At 29.8% G+C, this 21,271-nt stretch overlaps 2 protein-coding genes across 6 annotated transcripts in view; both read right to left on the reverse strand.

The window, feature by feature from the left end:
* Positions 1 to 2,906: 2,906 nt before the first annotated feature.
* Positions 2,907 to 8,161, reverse strand: Su(var)205 (Suppressor of variegation 205). Its single transcript, XM_065502519.1, has 4 exons — positions 7,940 to 8,161; positions 7,751 to 7,870; positions 3,738 to 3,846; positions 2,907 to 3,639 (listed from the first exon to the last, which is right to left on the reverse strand). Exons 1-4 carry the CDS (start codon positions 8,042 to 8,044, stop codon positions 3,353 to 3,355), a joined length of 621 nt encoding a protein of 206 aa, XP_065358591.1. The 5' UTR covers positions 8,045 to 8,161; the 3' UTR covers positions 2,907 to 3,352.
* Positions 8,162 to 11,149: 2,988 nt separating this feature from the next.
* Positions 11,150 to 21,271, reverse strand: part of LOC135952518 (putative uncharacterized protein DDB_G0282133) — a 71,457-nt gene continuing 61,335 nt past the window's right edge. The window contains exons 5-8 of one of the 5 annotated variants that reach the window (XM_065502516.1): positions 20,384 to 21,159; positions 18,812 to 20,105; positions 15,357 to 16,331; positions 11,150 to 14,591 (exon numbers count right to left, since the gene is read on the reverse strand). In XM_065502516.1, coding sequence (XP_065358588.1) covers positions 13,077 to 14,591; positions 15,357 to 16,331; positions 18,812 to 20,105; positions 20,384 to 21,159 — 4,560 coding nt within the window. In that variant the 3' untranslated portion in view covers positions 11,150 to 13,076. Of the gene's footprint in view, positions 14,592 to 15,356; positions 16,332 to 18,811; positions 20,106 to 20,383; positions 21,172 to 21,271 lie in introns of all 5 variants that reach the window. The other 4 variants (XM_065502515.1, XM_065502514.1, XM_065502517.1 and 1 more) reach the window with 4 other exon arrangements.

The following is a 21,271-nucleotide window of genomic DNA, read 5'->3' on the forward strand; positions in this document are numbered from 1 at the left end:
TAAAAAAAAGAAAATTTTTAATAACTCTATGCATACATATTTCATTTCCAACAGAATTTTAAAACGTAATTAATTTGTACATAAGAATGTATATAATTTAAATAAATACATTGTATGCAATGCACATTTGAATACATATTTAAATATATACAATTCACAGTAAAACGAACTTTTTTGAAATTCCTGACTTTGTTAACAATTTTTATACAAAAAAAAACTGCCATAACGAATTCTCCATTAAAACGAACTATTTTTTAATCCGTGTTACACAATTTAATTAATTTGTATGTATTCCCTTAAAACAATTGAAATACTTTAAGAAATATATGAAAAACAAATATCAAAATTTCATATTTGCAAAGAATATGAACTAACTAATGCAAAACATTTTAGATATATATATGTAAAGGGTGTTTTTAAGCCCTATAGGACTTACAAAAGGATTAACTGAATAGATAGATAGATACTCCAACAAATCATCATGAATAGATTGACGAACAACACTACTAAATTATCCAAATTTGAACTTTGAAACTTATAAACGACTATTTTATAGCAATATTGTGTTCAGCGTTGAGGCCCATTTTTGGTTTAATAATTAACAAAATTGAGACCAATCCACAACGGACTTCATTAAATCCAGAAAAATGCGTGGTGTGGTTTACACGCTGGTGGCATCATCGTACATCATTTCTTCAAAAATAAAGACGGAGCTCTCATTACGATCAATGGAGATCGTTGCCGCATCATGATCAATGATTTTTTTGTTTGAAAATATGAATCAATCAGCCCAATTATGAATAAAAAATTCCGCGGGAGTTTGTTCCCCTGGAGTTTTTTCTCATTGAAATTGAATAGGAAAAATGAGAAAAGGGAAAAAACTCCCGCGGAATTTTTATTCATAATTGGGCTGAATTGGCCGCCAAGGTCGTGCAACTTGACACCTGTCGATTATTATCTTTGGGCCACGTGAAATCACTAGATTATGCAGCAATACTCGAAAAAGTGGACCAAATGTTAATGCCATGTGTTGATCTATTGATCAACACATTAAATAAATATACTTTTTATACTATTAAATAAATATACTTTACTGTAATATTTTGTGAGATTAATAAATATTTTAATTATATTTATAATGGTCACATTTTACTCTTCCCAAAGTGTTCGTTATAACCTAGCTTTACTGTATATTTAAAATTATTTTTTTAATATTTAATTTTTTACAAGTCAAAAGCATGTCGACGCTAATTTGATGAATGAGTTAAATTAAGTATTTTGTTAATTGTTGAAATATGTTGTTATCTGCTAATTAGGGGACTGATGTATGAGTTTAAAATTATTGTAAAAATGTATTCAATTTTAAATAAAAATATTTCATTTCTATTTATTCTAAATCATTATTATATTAGATTTTCTTATAAAATTATAAAAAACAAGCTGCCAAGTAACATTACGACACCAATGTGCTGTTTTTCTATAGCGAACGAGTACTTTGAGTGGAAATTTAATATGTGTTTTGTTATTGTAACAAAAACAAAATACATATAAAACGTCAACTCAAAGCACTCGTTCGCTGTAGAAAAACAGCACACAAATTTCTGCCAAGTAACATTCAAATTTGCCTATAAAAAGGGTAATGCTCAAATTTCAAACTAAAATGTTAATGAATTACAACAAAAATTACCAAAGCAACAATTTGTTTAAACTATCATAATATATTAGGACATTATGACAATATGACTTAATAGCAGACCGTTTGAATCCCTCAATTGTTTAATACGTAATACATATTTTGAATTTACACCACAAAATTCGAAAGTAATTGCAGAAAATTAAAGAATGTCCCGTCCCGTTAACTTGTATTTAAAAAATATTGAACATTTTGAAAAACAAGTTTCTAATGCAAATTTAATAAAATATTTACAAAAATAAAAAAATAAGTTTTTCATTTAATCTATAAAATTTTCTTGCAATTGGTAAGTACATAAAGAAAATTTTGTTTTATTAAAATTATTAATTAAAAATAATAATAAATTAACACCGGTATTTTAATAAATTGTGTAAATCACTCAATAAATAAAAATCTTTTGCCGTTCAAAGAACTAGCTTCAGAAAATAAAATCAAGAGTGATAATGCTACTTTACCAGTTCATACTTCGAGTTATAAATGGTACTCTACCAGTCGATGAGTTTTTTTTTTGAAGAATTTTTGATGAACACAATTTTGGTAAAAAAAAACGAATCGTCATTTTCATAAAGGTCACTTCTAAATAATGAACGCCCCAACTTATGCTGTACAAATTATATAGTAAAAAAAACAAATCAAAAAAATTATTTGTCAATGGTGCCTATTATGAACTAAATTCGATTTTCGACTGTAGTCGAAATAGCTGATCGAACGAATTGTCATTTGGTATTATGACGAACATTCGTTACTTACAACCTTAGACCACCTTAGAAATTAACGAAAATATTTCAGTTAGTGCACAACGAAATTTTCGACAACGATGCCAACTTATAATACGAATTTTACATTCGATAGTCGATAGCCAACGAATATCGTTTGTCGAATGCAACTCATAGTATTCTATAGTATTCTTTAAAAACTATAGGTAAATTGTTTTTTGCATTTATCTCCTAAACTAGTGGGCGGATTTGGCTGGAAACCTTCATTTATAGTAATTTCACCTGCTGAATCCACAAATTACCTCTAAAATTAGCTACGATGAATATTTCATACGAAACGGTTTGTAATTTTTAGTTATGACACAATTCTGCTCAATGAGCGCCCTAAGCATTCTACATAAGTGTAATAAAAACAAATTTTTAACTCTCCAAACAAAATAATAATAGTTGCAATTAAACTTTAATTATTAAATCATCAAATTAAACACAAAAATATGTTGAATGTTTTTAGTAAACTGTTTTTATTATGTAAATATTAGGAAATTTGGTCCAAACACAAGACTTTACATAAAAGAAAATTAATTGAATATTCATTTAGACTATAAAATCAAGGGTAAGTAAATTGATATTTTTTTATAATAGTTAAAAAAAAGAAAGTTTCCCAAAAATGTAGCAGTAATTCTTTTCATTTTTTTTGTTTTTGTACAGAAAATTAATTGATAAAGAAAAACAAAACATAATACCCTAATTTGTATTTGTGTTGAGAATAAAAAATAAAAATTGCCGAATATGTACTCGTTTTTTGTTTAATATCGAGTTGTGCTTTTCGAGGAAGTGGCAATTGTTTCATCAATTTAGCATATGGATACGATTATGGAAGTGAACAAAACTTAGACAATAGAACCTATAGGTAGATATACTTTACAGGATAAACATAACGTGTTCATTCCTCATTATCTGAATACCAGGAAAGGCGTTCTTCGTAAAATTTAATGACCATTTGGGGGATTTTAACATGTGCTACTGGTGCAGCCACCATTTCAGCTTGATCGACACCCTTGAATTGAATGAGGAAATAAAGACCACCATTTGAATCTGAGGCTCCTAATATTTTTTCGGCTTCAAGTCCTTTGTCGAATCCAGTAAGTTCTGAATGTTTTGTTGAACCTCCGGATACGGATTCAGTGTCAGTTTCATCCTTTCCAGTTTCTGAGCGCTTCTTTTTGCTGCCTGAAATGTTGAAATGGAATTTAGATTAGAATTTTGTTTTACATGTATGTATTTGAGGTTTATTAAATAAAGAAGATGTTGTGTGAATAATAGTTTACCTGAAGCCTTAGAATCTTCGTTTTTACGCTTATTACTCGCCGAACTGGTTCTTCCACTTGTTTCTTCTTTTTTCTTAGCAGGTTTTTCAGGTTTCGCACTGCTTGAAGCCTAAAAATATTAAGAAACAATTATATTTTAAAAAACTTGATCAAAAATAATTTCATAAAAAAAAATCAAAAATAAAGAAGTCTTATGTAGATTCGAAACCGATAAATGTTAGGGGAAATGATAAGTTGGAAAATGTCGGTAACATTTTAATAATTATAATTCATTATTCATATTGAACCATTGGGCCAAATATGGCTTACAAACTACTCACTAACAAATGCTACTACATAATTTTTGAACATATAATCTTTAAAGTTATAGGGTTTTTACACTAGCGCACATCTAACATCTACCATCAATTTGCAAAGATATTAGCATCTTCCCATAAGATTTGTACAGGGCTGAGTGCTCAACATCTATCTACATCTTTACAAAATGTTCCTATCTCATTTCGTTCCACCTAACATATCTCGATTATTTTAGTGTCAACACTAATAAAATGGCATTTAAATTAAAAAAAAATGTAAACAAATATTTGTATAAAAATGAAGGTATTTTTTATACCCTACACCACCATAGTGGGGAGGGTATTATGCGTTTGTGCAGATGTTTGTAACGCCCAAAAATATTAGTCTAACACCCACCTTAAAGTATACCGATCGACTTAGAATCACTTTCTGAGTCGATTAAACGATGTCCGTCCGTCCGTCCGTCCGTCTGGTTGGCTGGCTGGCTGGCTGGCTGTCCATGTAAACCTTGTGCGCAGAGTACAGGTCGCAATTTTAAAGATATTTCTATGAAATTTGGTACATATTATTTTTTCAGCTCAAGGACCAAGCCTATTGAAACTGGCTGAAATCGGTCCATTATTTCACCTAGCCCCCATACAAATGTCCCCTCGAAATTGGACTTTATCGGTCATAAATGTTTAATTTATCTATGTAACTACACAAATTTCGCTTCAAATAAGTTTTATATATACAAAATTCATGTCACCAAATTTTGTTACGATCGGTCCATAATTAGTCATAGCTCCCATATAGACCCGCTTCCGAAAATCACTTTAACGTGCATAAATCGCTTAAAAATGTTGGTATACACACAAAATTCAACATAATTAACATTAATATAGACATAAATCACACCACCTAATTTTATGGTGATCGGTCCATAATTGGTCATAGCTCCCATATAAGGCCCACTTCCGAAAATCACTCACGAATATAAATTATTGATATTTTAAAAGCAAAATATTTTTACTCATTTACTTGGTGTAGGGTATTATATGGTCGGGCTTGACCGACCATACTTTCTTACTTGTTTTTGGTTTGAAATGTGTTTATGAAATTATGTTGCAAGTGTGAACAAATTTTTAAAGTTTTCAACATCTTCCATACGTTTCGCCAAAATGTACTTAATGTAAAAACCCTATTAAGTTGTTGATCATTTGCTCTTTAATGTAAAATTGGGTACAATACGAATTGAAGCCTCTCGGCCAATAATTTTACAATAAATTTACATTGTACATATGTTTCAAAAAAAAAAAATCTAAAGATGTGAAAAAAAATCCCGCCGTTTTAAGTAATACACCCAATATTATTGATTTATGTAGTATTCACATATGAATCGTGACACTGTGACCAATTTAAATGCTGAGAGATGTGAAATATTATAAGTGTGAGTGAGCACATGTTTCACTTTTTCAAAATCTTTCTTACATTCCCCCAAAATATGCCTAAGTGTTAAAACCCTAAATCTCCAGGAGGTCTACTGTGTGATTCGAAAATATTAAAGAAATGACTAATTTTAAAGCATTTCTACAACTACAAAATTGTTGTTTTTATAATTGTTGTTCTCGCAGAGGTGCCTAGAAACAAGGGATATTTGTTTGACTTTTTTTAAAGGTTGTAACGAATAACAAATGCAGGTACAAATGTATAAGTTAATTACCACTTTTCCAAAATGAAATTCCCGCTATTTTCACTTGGCTGTATTTGGTTTAAGGAACGCATAATCGGCATAAAAAAGGCAAAATATATAAATAACGTTCGATCTCTATTACAATCTGATCAGCTATTGAAAGTGATGTGTATGTATCTATTTAATATTATTTATTAACTTCGTTAACATTCGTGTTTTTTAATTGTAAATAACCAATTATGTTCATCCCCTAGTGGCTATGAGAGCCGACCTAATGTGTACTGTTGAATGTCATAGTAAGTACCTATTCAACAGTCAATGTAAAATCAAATGAAAGATAAGAATAATAATAATGCAGATATAAAAACTGGCAACTCGATTTATTATTTACACATATATATGTTTCCCTTATCATATAGATAGATTTTTAATAGGATAGGGTTTCAATTTAAAAATATGAAATTTGTCCTTTATCATTATGTATATGATTTGTACAGTGAGTAAATGCGGGCTAATGTGGAAATAGAGAAAATACAAAATATTTTTTTTTAATTAAGGAAATATGAACACTTAATAAAATATATGAATGCGGGCCTTATTTTCACAAAATCCGTTTACAAATTATTATTCAAAGTTTCGTCAGATTATATAGGGGCATAAATTTATTTCCTTTTAAAGTAAAATCCTGGGCGTAACTCAATCCTAAAACGGAAATATTCGAAATTGTGTGTAGATAGTAATTCGAAACGATTTCCTTTCGAATCAAATTAGGAACAGACAGTTAAAAATAATAACGAAAAGAAATGTGATTGAAAATAATTGTAAGCAAAAATATCAAACCAAAGAATAACTATGAATATAATAACTATGTAATATTTAATAGTGTAAAATATGAAAATATTAAATACATAATAGATACTTTTTCGATTTAAATTTATGTTAAAGATTCCAATTATAGAGAAATACATATCGATAATTATTTTACAATACTAATTGTATGTAATTCAAGGCCAAAAATCCACAAATAATACGTCCTTTTATTTCTATTTTCAGTAGAAAATTCAAAATTTTGAAAGAAATTTTTTTTTATAGTACATATAAAAAACCAGATATTTATATCGATATTTTAAATACTATTCGCGATTCAAATGAAGCCGAGGTTTTTAAATAAACTTTTCAAGTTATAGGTACAACTCAAAAAACTCACTTTTCCACAAAAAATATTTCGTCATTTATTTTTTCATATTTATCAAAACTACAGCTGTGTTCAAAATAATAGGAGTGGTGGTAACCAATATTTTTATATTTATAAATAGTACAGTAACTTTAAATCCAATCGATATTCTAATGGTAGTTACAACAAAAAGTAACAATTATAACACAATAGTAAAGGAATAAGGGTAAGATTAAAAATCTTATAAGGAATAAGGGTAAGATTAAAAATCTTATATGGAATTGTTAATATGAACAACATGTTTTGTAATAGGCAGAAAACTGTCAAGGAAAGCTCGAATTAATAAAAAAAAAACTCGCAGGGATATTAAACACATAATATCATCCTCCGATCAATTGAACGCAAATGAAAATTTTGAAAAAGTCGAAAATTTATTAAAATACAAATGGAACTTGATCACCATCACCTTTTGTTAGTGCTGTTACTCTCTTTTAGTAGTGGATTGAAAACGATTTATACGCTAGAAATTCAGTCAAAAACCCAGTCTCGGTAAAGAAACAAGTAGCTGTACGATTAAAATTCTACCTAAAACACGTCTACTGACGCATAACTTTCAATTAGTTTATGCATTAGTTTAAAATTTATTACTTGATTTTTTAACTGATGGCTCTCCTATTTTTATGAACAGAACTGTACATTCGAATCAGTATTTTAGCTGATTTGTAATAAATGTATTTGAAACACCCTGTTAATGAATGTTAAATCCCGCCAAAAACAACAAGTACTCAACACTTCCCTTTCTACCAATATGTGACCATCAAAACAGAAAAATATCTAACAAATTAAAATAGAAAACCAAAATCAACTTGCCTCATCCTTTAGTCTATTCTCTTCGAATTGTTGTATTAGATCCTGGCAATCTAGGTTTTCTTCAGGCTCCCATGTGTTATCCGATTCGGGATAACCTTTCCACTTTAAGAAATATTCAACCTATAAAATGAAATTACAAATGTAGATAGCGTCGCAATAATTGTGAAACTATTTTTTTTGTATACTCACTTTTCCCTTTCGTACACGTCTCGAACAAATTTTTTCTACAACATACTCGGCATCTTCGTCCGAGGAACCACTTCCAGAGGCATCATCACTTTTCTTAGATTTCATGTTGCTGTGTGTTAAAAAATTTGCTGTTCAGCTAAATCTGTTGAGGGATATAAGAAGAAAATTCCAAGTGACGGATGAAAAGTGCTAATTTTTCGTTTAAATAGAAGTCGTTGATTGCAATACGAAACGAAGACGCCGCGTTCTTTTGTCACAAAAGCCGCAAAACATAGAAAACAACGACACTAATGACTGCAATAGTTTAGTTCACTTCGTATTAATTCTTAAAAAAACACGCCAACTCACGTTTATATTAAATTTAATGTAATTAAATTAATTTTTACACAAATTGTATATATTCTTATTTTATTTGTTAATTCTCCAAGTAAAACTATTTAACTGACGCGTGCAACTAAAAAATGAGAGCCGCCTATTGATTTTCATTCGATGTTTGTGGAATGTGTTCACGCGTAGGCAAAAATGCCAAATAACTCAGGGTTGTATTTTCCCAGCCAGCACATGCAGGGTTGCATTTTAAAATATGAATAATATAAAGACATAAAAATGTCGGACAAAATATTGTTATGATAGATATAAAATTGTTAAAATACAAAAAACATTTATTTAAACTTTCTATACAGTCACGTATCACCTTACAAAAATCCATTAAAAACCTTTTCCAAAGCCAAATTTCAGGGTTATTTTTTTTCAAAGAGTAATAAAAAATGTTTTATTTGATTTTTACTATAGATTCCACACAGTAGAGTCGATAGCAAAAAAAACGGTAATAAATACATACGTATCTTCTAAATTCTAGTTGCTATTGTAAATAAATGTACAAAAATGTAGATGGTTCGATCCTTTTTATACCCTTTACTATAAGTGGTTATGTTATATATCTTCGTCATTCCGTTTGTAATTTCTACAATTTTCATTTGCGACCCAATAAAGTAGATAAAGCCATTTCCATCTGTCTGTTGAAATCAACATTTCGAAGCCCCCAAATAACTTACATAGAAGATTTATACATTAATTTATATATTCGCTATAGTTAATTCAATAGTTTTGTTTATACTCAAAAGTAATTTTTACTTGAAACCTGTATTTTATTTTTAAATTTATCGATAATTTGTTAAATCTAATACAATTAGAATATATTTTGGCGAAGTCCCATTAAGAAGTAGTTTTAGCTTTGTATGGGAAATTTAATTAAAACCTAGTGAAATAAACTAGATTGTGAGCGAAATGACATTAAAACTAGATTTCGGGCAGATGGAAATGGGCTATTAAAAAATAAATGTTTAGTTTAGGGTGTGCGATTAATATAACGCATGTTTAATAAAATTTCTGATTAATAAATTATTCATAATTCAGTTGATTAGCTACTCGCGAGTCATTTTTGTTCGCGCACAGCCCCATTAACGGCTGGGCATCGACCGAACAAAACAACAGAGTAAAGAATGAGAGACAGTATATGACAATAAGAGTATGCTATATATACACCGAGTTAGTGGTATATGATTTCAGGTTACAATGAAACAATGTTCACCGAGTATTTTTTTATTATTAAATGTTCGTGTGTATAGGAATTTCTAATGTACGACTTCCAAAAACACATCGAAAAAACCCACGATATCCCAGCAGTTAAGCAAGTAGTCTTAAAGACAATAATTGTCACAAATGTCTTATCACTTGGCTGACTCCAATTTATATATTTTCGTCATTTGACACTTGTGTGCATTTTGTAGTGCAGAAAGAAGACAATTGGTTACTTTATACATCCCAAGTAATCTAGCGTGAAGACAATTGACACTTAAGTGTCTCTAAGTAATCTGGAGTGTAGTCACTTTAAACGTTTTGTGAGTAATTCGTACAAACTGGTTTTATACAAATTGTGTTGATATAATTATCATACAGTTTATTTTTGCTTAAGTATACTGATATCCCATGATATCACTTTAGTGTCTCTTAGAAACCTATGGTGAAGTCACTTCAAAATTTTTTTTTGTACAGCACTTTATTTTACCCACTTGAAGCGTTGACTACTTTCGATCAGCTATCAGATAGTTACATTGTATTCAAAAGAGTCAAAGGAGAGGGTCATCCTTAGGACATGCACGTGTTAAAGTAACTGACGCTATGTAACCAGTATGTGAAGTCAATGCGTTGCCTACTTTGTACCAGCTATTAGACAGTCCCATTGTAATCAAAAAGAGACAATTGACCCCCTGCTTAGGACATGCCCGTGTTAAAATGACTAGTCACGTGGCTGTTGAAGTAACTAGCTCCCACCCTAAATGATGGGTAAAATAACTAGTTCGGTACTGCTGGGTATGTCGCACACATTCACACAAATTGAAATGCATACATAGAAAAATTCATTCAGTGCATACAAACGTTGTATCATAGCATTGACAGTGCAAAAACATATACGTGGGAAGGCATGGTAGCAAACGATCATATACAAAACAAACTCACATTCGTTTTATTTTTGTTCGTTACCTTAATATAGAAACGCCCTAACTCGTTTTTTCCTAAAATTTAGTTGTTTGCATACTTCGATAGATAATTCCGTAATACACCATTAATAAAATTAAATTAAAGGTCACAACATTAAATTGGTTGAAGACAGTCATAAAAGTCTGTGTTAAAAAAATTTCAACTACAGAACATTAAGTTTTATTAAGTTGTTTCCTTCTCCTCTAAAGTAATGAAAATGTTAGTTAAGGTCTTTCTATATTAAGGTAGCGATATGATATAGAGTACAAACGTTGGAATTTTACAGCAGTGTCGAGTGAAGTGAAGCATGTCATTCAGTGGAGACGAGTAGTATCGAGTAATCAAGGCTTAATTGAGTAGACAAGATACAAATTTCCCCTTGATGTATTAAAAAATAAAATTCAGACATAATTGAGTAAATACATCCTTGGTGAAGAATTTAATCATTATTGAACATCCAAATACTCAATACTTTCACAACTCTAACATAACGGTTGTTATGCCTGATGTTGAAATCAGAAAATTACTCAATTGGTCTAGTATAAATCTCTCAAAACAGCCCCTTTTCTTCAGTCGAAAAACTTTTATTTTATTATTATTGAATACAAACTTGCATTGAAAGCCGCCCCACTATTATCCTTTTATTTGGTTTCAAATAAAATGCAACGCTTATTTTTCAAAATTTTTATTTTCAAAATATATTCTAAAATTGTGTGCGTAAAGTGCTTACTGTGTGCATGATTTTTAACTATTTTAGCAAAAAAAAAAAAACAAAATAAATCAAAAATAATACAAATAACAAATTATAATTAAGGCCTAAATATCTAGAGTTTTTCCATGTTTCCTATTAATATGAAAATTTTTGATTTTTTCGCTTTTATTTTAACTACAGAATCCTATTTGCACCAATTTTACTTTTTTTAAATGCTATTTTCTTTAACAATATATGGAAATATTTGTACATTTAATTTTTTTTCTTCAAATTTATATTGAATTTTTCTTTAATTAATTAATTTTATATATTTATCAATAAAATTATGGCCCCGCTATTCCACAAGTGTTTCTTTTAAATATTTAAGTTCACTTCTTAAGCTAAGTTATGTTTTATTTGTAAAACATATTTATTCAAATATGAATAAACAATTTACAAGCTAAAGTTGCTACAGTAGTGTTTATTGAAACCCTTATTTTGTATTTTCATATTTTAATTTTCAATTAAATTTATACTCAAACATTTTTAATTTAATTATTGTAATTTTTTGTGTCTTTATTTTGCGTGAGAAAATAAAAATGAGGTTAGTTAGTAATTTGCTTAAAAGTTAGTGAATTACTTTAAAAATTGGAATTTTATTATAATTATTTTAAGGTGGGAAAATATATTTAAAATAAAATACATGTTTTGAAGTAAAAATAAAATAATAAAACATAAAATATTAACTTAAGAAGAATCTTTAACCCCCAACTTTAACTTGTAAATTGTAAAAGTTAATTCGTAAAATTATCTAAGAATATTTTATATATTAGATTTATAACTAGTGTTTATATTTTAAATATCCGAAACATACATACCTACATAGATTATATTATGTTATATGTATGTACATTTAATAAAAATAAATGACTATTTTGCTACTCATTTTATTGTATGTTTAGAAATGTTCAAAATATTTTAAAGAAAATTGTAAAGGAAAACAGTTTACACCAATTTTAAGTAATTTCTTTGTTTTACAACTTTTCAGAAAATGTTCAAATTCGAAATTGAAATTACGTTTACAATGACTGTTTAAGTTTGACATTATTCTGTTAATATTTTTTGTAAATTTTACAGAGATGCAATTAGTCAGCATTGCGTATGTTATTAGTTAAGAGGGGGTAAACGTTGTATAACAATTTAATTTAAATACAAAAATAAATTTTAAAGTGCAAATATTTACTTGGTTTTTGTAAGGTGTGCAGCATCATCATTATATTTTGAAACTACAAACAATTATTTATAATAATAATTTGCATAATTTTGCTTTCTTTTTTTTAAGGTATGTATATATAATACGTTTGTATATCTAATTTTTAAACATTTTATATTAAATAAGTTTTAATTTTTTTGAACATCACAGTGTATTTTCTTTATATAAATTATTTTTCTTTGTATACTTCCTCTAATTAAATTTATCTTTATTATTTTCATTAAATTAAACCAATTTGCTGCCCCTGCCTGATTTTTTCTATATATATGTATGTATATAATGCTAAATAAAATAAAAAAACTTAAATATTAATTATATGAATTATTATAAATTATTTTAACAAAACGGGGAACAGAATAAAATTAATAAAACGTTAGTAACAAACAAGAGAAAAACAAAAAATAAAAAAACTAAACTAAATTAATAAAAAAAAACAATTTAACAAATATTATATTAAATAAACATAAAACTAATATAATGCTAAATTTAAACCGAAACGAAACGTGACTTATGATTGTTCACATAAAAAAGCAACAGTGAAAAGTTTAAAATGTTAAAGCATTTTAATGAGAAAACGAAATTATTCGTATTGAAAAAATTATACAACAAATTTCTATAATAATTAATAATATTTAATTCCTGCTGATAACTTGACCAGTTTTGGCATTAACTAGTATAGTTTTATGGCTTGTAGATGAAGTTGACGACGATGTCAACGTTTGTTCCTCATGGTTCGATGTTAAAGAATTGTTGGCTCCTACAGCACCTTGACGACTTATGCGTCTACGTAATCGGTCACTAATATTTTCCGTGATGCTATTGGTTTGTTGCTGCTGGCTTTGAGGTGGCTGATCATTTGTTGTCTCTTTTTTGATCGTTAGACAGCCATCATTTTTATATAAAATAATTTTAGCACATTTGGGTTGTTTCTGTTCGGCGGCCTTTAAGGCTTCGGTTGTGGATGAATCTTTTAAATTTTCATTAACACGATTTTCTTCATTATTATTATTGTTATTGTGGTTTTGCAATTCCTTTTTAATATTCAAATTGTCTGCCTCGGTATTGTCATCGGTATTGTGTTGCTCCATACTTAATTCCAATTTATCGTAGTGCGTGAAGAAACTAACATCCTTTAACTTTTCGATGCCATTGAAATGAACTCGGGTGTGCTCTTCAATCTGTTCTTGCTCTTCCGCTGAATAATCGCAATGCTCACAGGTGTAGGCCAATTTCTGTTGGGAGACACTAATATGTTGTTGTAAATGAGTTTTAAACTCTTCCTCGTTTGAACTTTCAAACGGACAATGTTCACATTTCTCTTTACAATCATTATCATTGTTAGTTGGTGACTTTTCCTGAGGTAATTCTTCTGGGGTGGGTACCGGACGAGATTCGTTTTCATGGGCCAGGTCCCCAGTTGCCACAGAGGCCGATGTGGAAGCTGTATTCGAATCTTCGGCTTCTGCTTGATTTAATTTGTTGTTGCGTATCTCCTCATTTGCTGCTAAAGTCGCTGTTACTGATCCACCAGCAACTTGTCGTGATTCCAATTGTTTTTTTAACAGAGAATTTCCCGCTTCATAAGAATTACTTTGAGAACTGGAGGTTATAACTGAGTTTTGGTGATGTTTAGCTTGATGATGTTGATGGTGGTGACCTTCGTTCAAATCATGATCCACCACCCATATGGTCTCGTGCATGTGAGGCTTTTTGGTGGCTGTTATATGCATTAATTTAGGCGCCCGATACACCGAATCCTCTTTGCAATTCTTGTATAACTCATTGCATTTCTCCTGATATTGTGTGGTGTGAACATATCGATGGGTTTGTATAATGGACTCATGCATTGCTCTGAAGTCACAGTAGTCGCAGTGATATTTGCGTTTATCTTCGCTGCTAGAGTTGGTGGTTTCATGCTGCCTCAAGTGCTCGTCCAAATCTTTTTGCGCCGTTAAAGGATCATTGTGTTTTTGGGCATAGCGTGCCGGACATTTGTTGCAATAGTAGATCATACGATATTGATATTCAGGTGGTAATTGGCTTTGAAGGCTCTGTTGATTACTCTGCGTTAAGGTGGAAGTAGTACGTGCCACCGGTGAGGCTGACAAATCAATGGCCAGTGGTGTCGATAAGTTGGTAGAATCCTGCTAGAATTTAATTAATAAAATATAGTATTAATTAATTGATTAGTGAAAGTTTTGTAAATTTTAAATTATATTTAAAAGGAATTGCGTTTATTGTTACTTTTTTAGATAATAGTTGTGTTCGCGTACTTTATCATTTGTACAAATTATCACTGGAAGTTACGGGATTCCGTTCGTTTAAATTTAAAAACTTGTAACGAGAGAACAAGAGAGTGTTAAAAGTGACAGTTCGTAGATAGAGAACATAATATATTTTACTGGAAATTATAGAATGAATTGCTGACATTTATAATTCTGAATTATGATTTTAGTAACTTAAACCCAAAATTTAATTAATTAATTCGAAGCTCTACTAAAACGATGTGTATTGAGTAAAACAAAGTTAATTACGACTTTAGTTCCCTTGTTTTGTGGACAAAATGTACTGATATTTGGATTTTTAATCTCTGAAGACTTTAATCAATTTCTATAATATATTTTATCCATCGTTTGAGTGGTATTCCTACAACAGTTTCCCAAGTTATAGGGGAATCAGGGCGGTTACTGCGTAACTTAATTCGAAACCGAAAATGTTCGAAATTGCGTGCTAAATACATTGTAATTCGAAACGATTTCCTTTCGAATTGAATTAAGGAGTAACCCCCCAGTTTAACGTAAAAAGGCAACATTTTGAGAGGATGAGTTGAACATTTAAAAAATGCATTTGTGACGGAAAACGATTACTCATGAAATCGATACTTGTAAAAATATAAATAAATTTAATTTTACCTGATTTTGAGCGGCAGAAGCTATTTGCAAAGCCAAACCAAAGTCCATATTCATACTATTTGCATTCGCTTGGGCTGCATTGGAAGCAGCAGCCAAAATTTGATTCTGTTGCATTTGATGAACAGTACGCATGTGAGAACTCAAATGCTGTTTCTTGGCACAGACAAAGGTGCACATGCGACACTCATACTGAGTGGGTTTATGCAACGAAATGTGATAATTCATTTGAGATTTACTATCACAAATGTACGTGCAAAGTGGACACTTTTGCTGTTTCGATTTGGCATTGTGCTGAGGCGAGGCTACTCGATTTGTTTGGCTATTTAAATTAGACTCTAATAGTTGGGCCAAATTCGAATTGCTGACGGAGGGCTGGGATGTTAAGATATTGTTGCTATTACTGCTGTTGTTATTATGATGATTTGAAGATGAAACTCTAGTTATTTCAATTTGATCGTTCTGTTGCAATTGCTGCTGCAACAGCAATTCTTCTGCCATGGAAGTAATTGCAGGCAGATTGGCTAAAGTATTGGGATGGTTACTTTGATTGGCAGCCGCTTTATAGGCTGCTGCTAGATATACTACAGCAGCTTGTAAATCTTGTGATGTATTGGCTGCATTTAGAGCAGATGCTATGGGTGAATGTAATAAGTTATTTGTCGATTCGGATTTTAATACATTGTTGGCGATTTTAAGATGATTATTGTTATTGTTGTTGTTGATAAGTACACTACTGTGGCTATTATTTTGATTCTGTTGCTGCTGTTGTTGTTGTTGCTGCTGCTGTAGAGCCTTTAAAGTCAAGTTATATTGACTATTAGCGGAATTGTTATTGTTGCTATTATTATTATTGGTTTCATTGGTAGCCCCATTTACTAAAGGCTTATAGATGGGAGCTGCATGACGATCATTTGTTGCAGTTCGATCAAGGGTTTCGATGTTGATAACGCCAGCATGCTTCAAGCGACAATGACGCTGTAATTGTTTAAAATTGAAAAATACAAAGTAAATTTGTTATTAATTTGGAAAATATTAATAATTACAAACAAATATAAATTTCTGTTTTATTTCAAATGAGTATGTTTTTTTTGTTTGTTTGTTTTTAATTAAGTATTTGTAAAATGAATTATATATGCACACCAAAAACCCTTTAAAAATTTCTTTTAATTTTATAACAAACATAAATAAAAAAAACATAGAAATTATAAGAAATTCTTAACAAAAAGACTGACACCATTTCTTAACCAAAAAAAAAAATATACAAAAATAACACCAAACACCTTAAGTTTATATAAAAACTACATACATAAATAAAAACAAATGTGTAGCAAAAAATTGGCATAACGTCAGCTAAAATGCAAAAAAATTCAACTATAATTTCAATAATTTTGCAATAAATTAATAAATACTGGTTAAGGTAAAAATATAAAGGCATTAATCTCAAAATGTTTCCAAATTATTAAAACAAAATACAGATATACATATATACATTTCTGATATGTGATCAAAATCGATCGATTTCAAAATGATTTATTTGAAAAGGTGTAAATAATTAAAAAAAAAAATAGGTTAGAAATGTAATTCAAATTTAATTTTGAATAAATCACACACTTTTTCGTTTCAAAATTGTAAATGGATATAGTAAGTACATTTATGTTTATTTTAATAATTTTGAAAAATTGATTTAACGCTTTTCTTAGTTTCTCTTGTATTTTTTATATTAGTTAGGGTTTTTTGCATTTTAATAAACGTATGTATGCTTGCAGTTTTATGTATGTTTCTTAATATGCATGTACTAAGAAATATAAATTTAAACAAATACAAAATAAATTTCCCATTCCCTCTATTGCAAATGACAATATGTGTTCCATCAATTTGAACAATATTTAATTTCAGTTTTAGAATTATAAGGCCTGTTTCACCATGTCGAAAGAAAAATGACTCGAACAAATTTTTTCGAATAATTTTTCATTCGACATCGTGAAACAGGCCTTACAATTCTAAAACTGAAAGAGGCATTCGTGAAAGAGGCCATAAATTATAACGCTTTGCAACAACAGACTCACAGCTCAATATTTAGGATTTTAGAACTAAGTACTAATTGTCAGATACAAAACTAAAATCTTTCAAATAGTTAGTTTATATTTTCGGAGTGAGAAAAATTAGATTTCATTACTGAAACTTATGTTTTATCATAATTTGTTGATATAAATTAAATACGATTTGAATACACAAATCTTAATTCAGAATTACAAATGTCCCACAATTCATTCCTGACAACACAAATGTTTTAGCTTGATTTAAATTGAATTAATACATAACAAAAAATATATTCCAATAAGCACTAAGGCCCCAAAAATTCAAGCACTTGAATATTTTGTTGGAATTTGACTTGAATGCAATTATGTTTTAAACTTGAAAAAATTAAATATTTTTCAAACAAAAAACATATGATTTGAATTTGTTTCCTTTTTACTTGAGAGTAAATGTAATACAACTATAATCCAGTTGCTTGACTATAATTCGAGGCTTGAATTACACTTGCTTTCAACTTGAATTCCAGTAAAAATTCTTTTTGGGATTCTAACTTTAAAGTATTTAACACAGAAAACAAACAAAATAAAATGTCAAAATGGTTGCGCTTTGTTTTATATTTCTGTAATATGTGTTATTAAATTTTTGTTAATTCAAATTTATTCCAAATTAATTTAAAATATTTTTTCTTCTTTAAATTTGTTTTGCTTTTAATAATTTACAAAATGAACTCAAACGATTTTATAAAACCATTTTGTAATAGATTTGAATTGAAAAAAATTAGTCATTGAATAAATTTTTAATTGATTTGAATTAAAGAAAACTTAATGGAATCAATAAGAAATTAATTCTATAAAGAATAAATTCTCAAAGGAATAAATTCAATACTTTTAAAATACTAAGAATTTAAGCCTATGAATTAATTCACAAATTATTCATTATCGGAATGTTTGAATTAAAGTTATAATAAAATAACGTAAACTATTCAAATCGATGAATTTATGTTATTTGAGTTATGAACCTGTTGTCACAAATGAGCGATATATTTCACACACTACTCACTGTATTATAAGTCCTAAAATTTAAAAGAATTTTTAAAATTTTGCATTTTACCTACAGGTCAGCGTTTTTTAGGAATAATACATAAAATAAAAAAATGATATAAAATGTATCATCCCATTCTAGATCAGGCACTAATTAGATAATTGTACTATTGTGTGTTCAAACTTTGAGAAATATTTCTTCAAACTTTACAACCACTATTTTTTTATTATATATAAATTTGAATTATATATAAATTGAGTAAATTTGAGGAAGATTTTAAAATAAAAATTATTTAAAAAAAAACAACTAAAGTCTCTAAAAACACACTTGCATACACATTTTTTTTTATACATTTAACACAGAATATAAAATAATACCTGAATAACATGCTTCCAATTTGATACTTGATGACAATGACCACAACGATATGGCGATGGATCACGCCTATCGGCGGTTGTTGTATCGTGCGTTAATAAGTTACTGTTACTGTTATTGTTGTTACCGTTACCATTAACGTTAATATTAACGTTACCATTATTATTGTTATAGTTACTATTATTGTTTGATACACCATTACCAGATAAATTACCCAAATTATTATTGTTATTACTAGAAGATGAATGATTTTGATTTTGAATATAATTTTGATTAGACAATGACAATAATGATGTAGAACAAGATGAGGCAGCGGATAAAGAAGTCGCCAGATTATTATTATTATTACTATTATTGTTTACAGTACTAGTTGGTATATGATCGGATGAGGCAGTAAAAGAGGCACCCATAACCATACTATGATGATCTTGTATACCACCCATAATATCACCAGTTAGTAGACCACCACCTTCACCAGGATGCAGTGAGAATGGCGATTGTTTTAATTGATATGTATGATTTGGAGTTGTAGGAGGAGTAGTAGTGGTAGTTACAATTGTATTCGGTGTTGCCGATGATGACGGTGATGGTGACATTGCTGTCATTAATCCAGACTTAGTTTTAAGAAGTGTCGAACCCATAACCATTGTATCATTATTATTATTATTATTGTTGTTGTTATTTAAAACATCGATTTGATTTTGAATTGATGTTTTTTGTGAGAAAGAGCCTCTGGGTGAAGTTAATAAATGCTGTAAAGAGGGTGAATTTGTCGACGCCGTCGACCCAACACCTGTTACTGATGATGAAGACGTCGCTTGTGTCTGTTGTTGTTGTTGATTTTGATTTTGTGAAGTTTTTATGGTTAATTGACTTGGCGACGTCGTAGTGTTTTGTTGGGCACTTGCCTCGTTTAGACTCGCTTTCTGCTCACCATGCTCAATTATGTTAGCGGCTGCATTTAAATGTGATGACTTTAAGGGTGATTTGCCGGCCAGAGCTAAGGCCAGCCCGCTTAAGTGAGAGTTATTGGCCTGATCCAATAGTCCTGCGGCCATTAAATTTGATAGTTGTGTATTAGTATTGGAATTATGTTGCTGTTGTTGTTGCTGTTGGGATAGACACATGGCAGCTAATACCTTGTTCATGTACAGATTTGGATTGACCGACACTTGCATGGGGCCGTTATTGTTGTTGGACGTCATTTGTTGTAACGTTTTTGGAGAATTGATTGCATGATTTGTATCCGGAAAATGTACTTTGACATGAGCCAATACCGCATCGCGATTAATGTGCCTATGAAAATAAGAATTCCATATAAATTAGTTTTGTAAAGTTATCTATAATCTGTAGTTAAAAGTATGTAGTTTTTAAAGTCAAATATGAAATGAAAAAATTCGGATTAAAAATATTTTTATTTTTTCGAATTTCTATGGCGTTATATACGTTAAGTCCTGTAAAGTAACTAAAAGTTGAGATACGACCTTTCTATATTAAGCCATCGATATATACTTTATGGAATCGAAAATGAAATATGTTAAAATTACAAACGTATAATTATATGCTTAGCTTACCTAAAGTTACATTTACGACATTTGTAGTTGGTAATTTTATCGTTGCCTTCTTGTCTAACTTCCAAAGCGATTTCATCACTTGGCTTGAAATTTTGATTGGTCGGTGGAGATTTTTTGACAGCCGATATTGTTACTGACGGCGTTATTAATGTGGGTGTATTTTGTTCATTATCATTTTGTTGCTGATGCTGAGCCATGGCTGCATTCACCATGGAAGCCAATAGCGGCAAACGCATAAAATTATCCGATAACTGATCATCGGCATTAGCTACCGTTGCCTTAGATGGTATAGGTTCCAAAGTGATGTCCTCCCTTACGCCATTCAAAATATTGCTAACACTTGTTGTATTGACTGTGTTAGTATTGGAACCCTGTTGCTTGTTATTGTAGTCATTGATAAAGGCCAATGAAGCGACTTGATTTGGTGTCATCTCGCCCGATTTCATAAGTTTGGGATCGCCATCCTCTTCGGTGACTTTCATTAAAGTAATATATTTATTGTATTTTGTATAATTACGTCTGCCGGTCTCGTCATTCATCAGAACACGGGCATTTTTATGACTAGGATCTCTGATGGTCTTTAGGCGTATATGCTTGGTAATATCCCAACGCCAGTTGGAACGGTATGAGCACAAGGAGCATTCAAATGGCTTTTTATTTAAGTGGCCTACAATGTGAACATGAAATCTGGATGCTGTTGAAGCCCAAAATGAACAATGCGGACATTTGTACACCTTTTTCAATGATGAATTGGCAGCCTCTTCTTCGGGTGTCATCTTTTTTGTTACCTGGAAATAGTGAAAGTTTCAAATTTCATTGGATAATAGAAATTAGTTAGTAATAGTAAAACTACTAAATTGTATGAAATCGAAATGTGTTTTATTATTA

This window comes from Calliphora vicina, chromosome 2, assembly GCF_958450345.1.
Source record: "Calliphora vicina chromosome 2, idCalVici1.1, whole genome shotgun sequence".
In the NCBI taxonomy this organism is placed as follows: Eukaryota; Metazoa; Arthropoda; class Insecta; order Diptera; family Calliphoridae; genus Calliphora; species Calliphora vicina.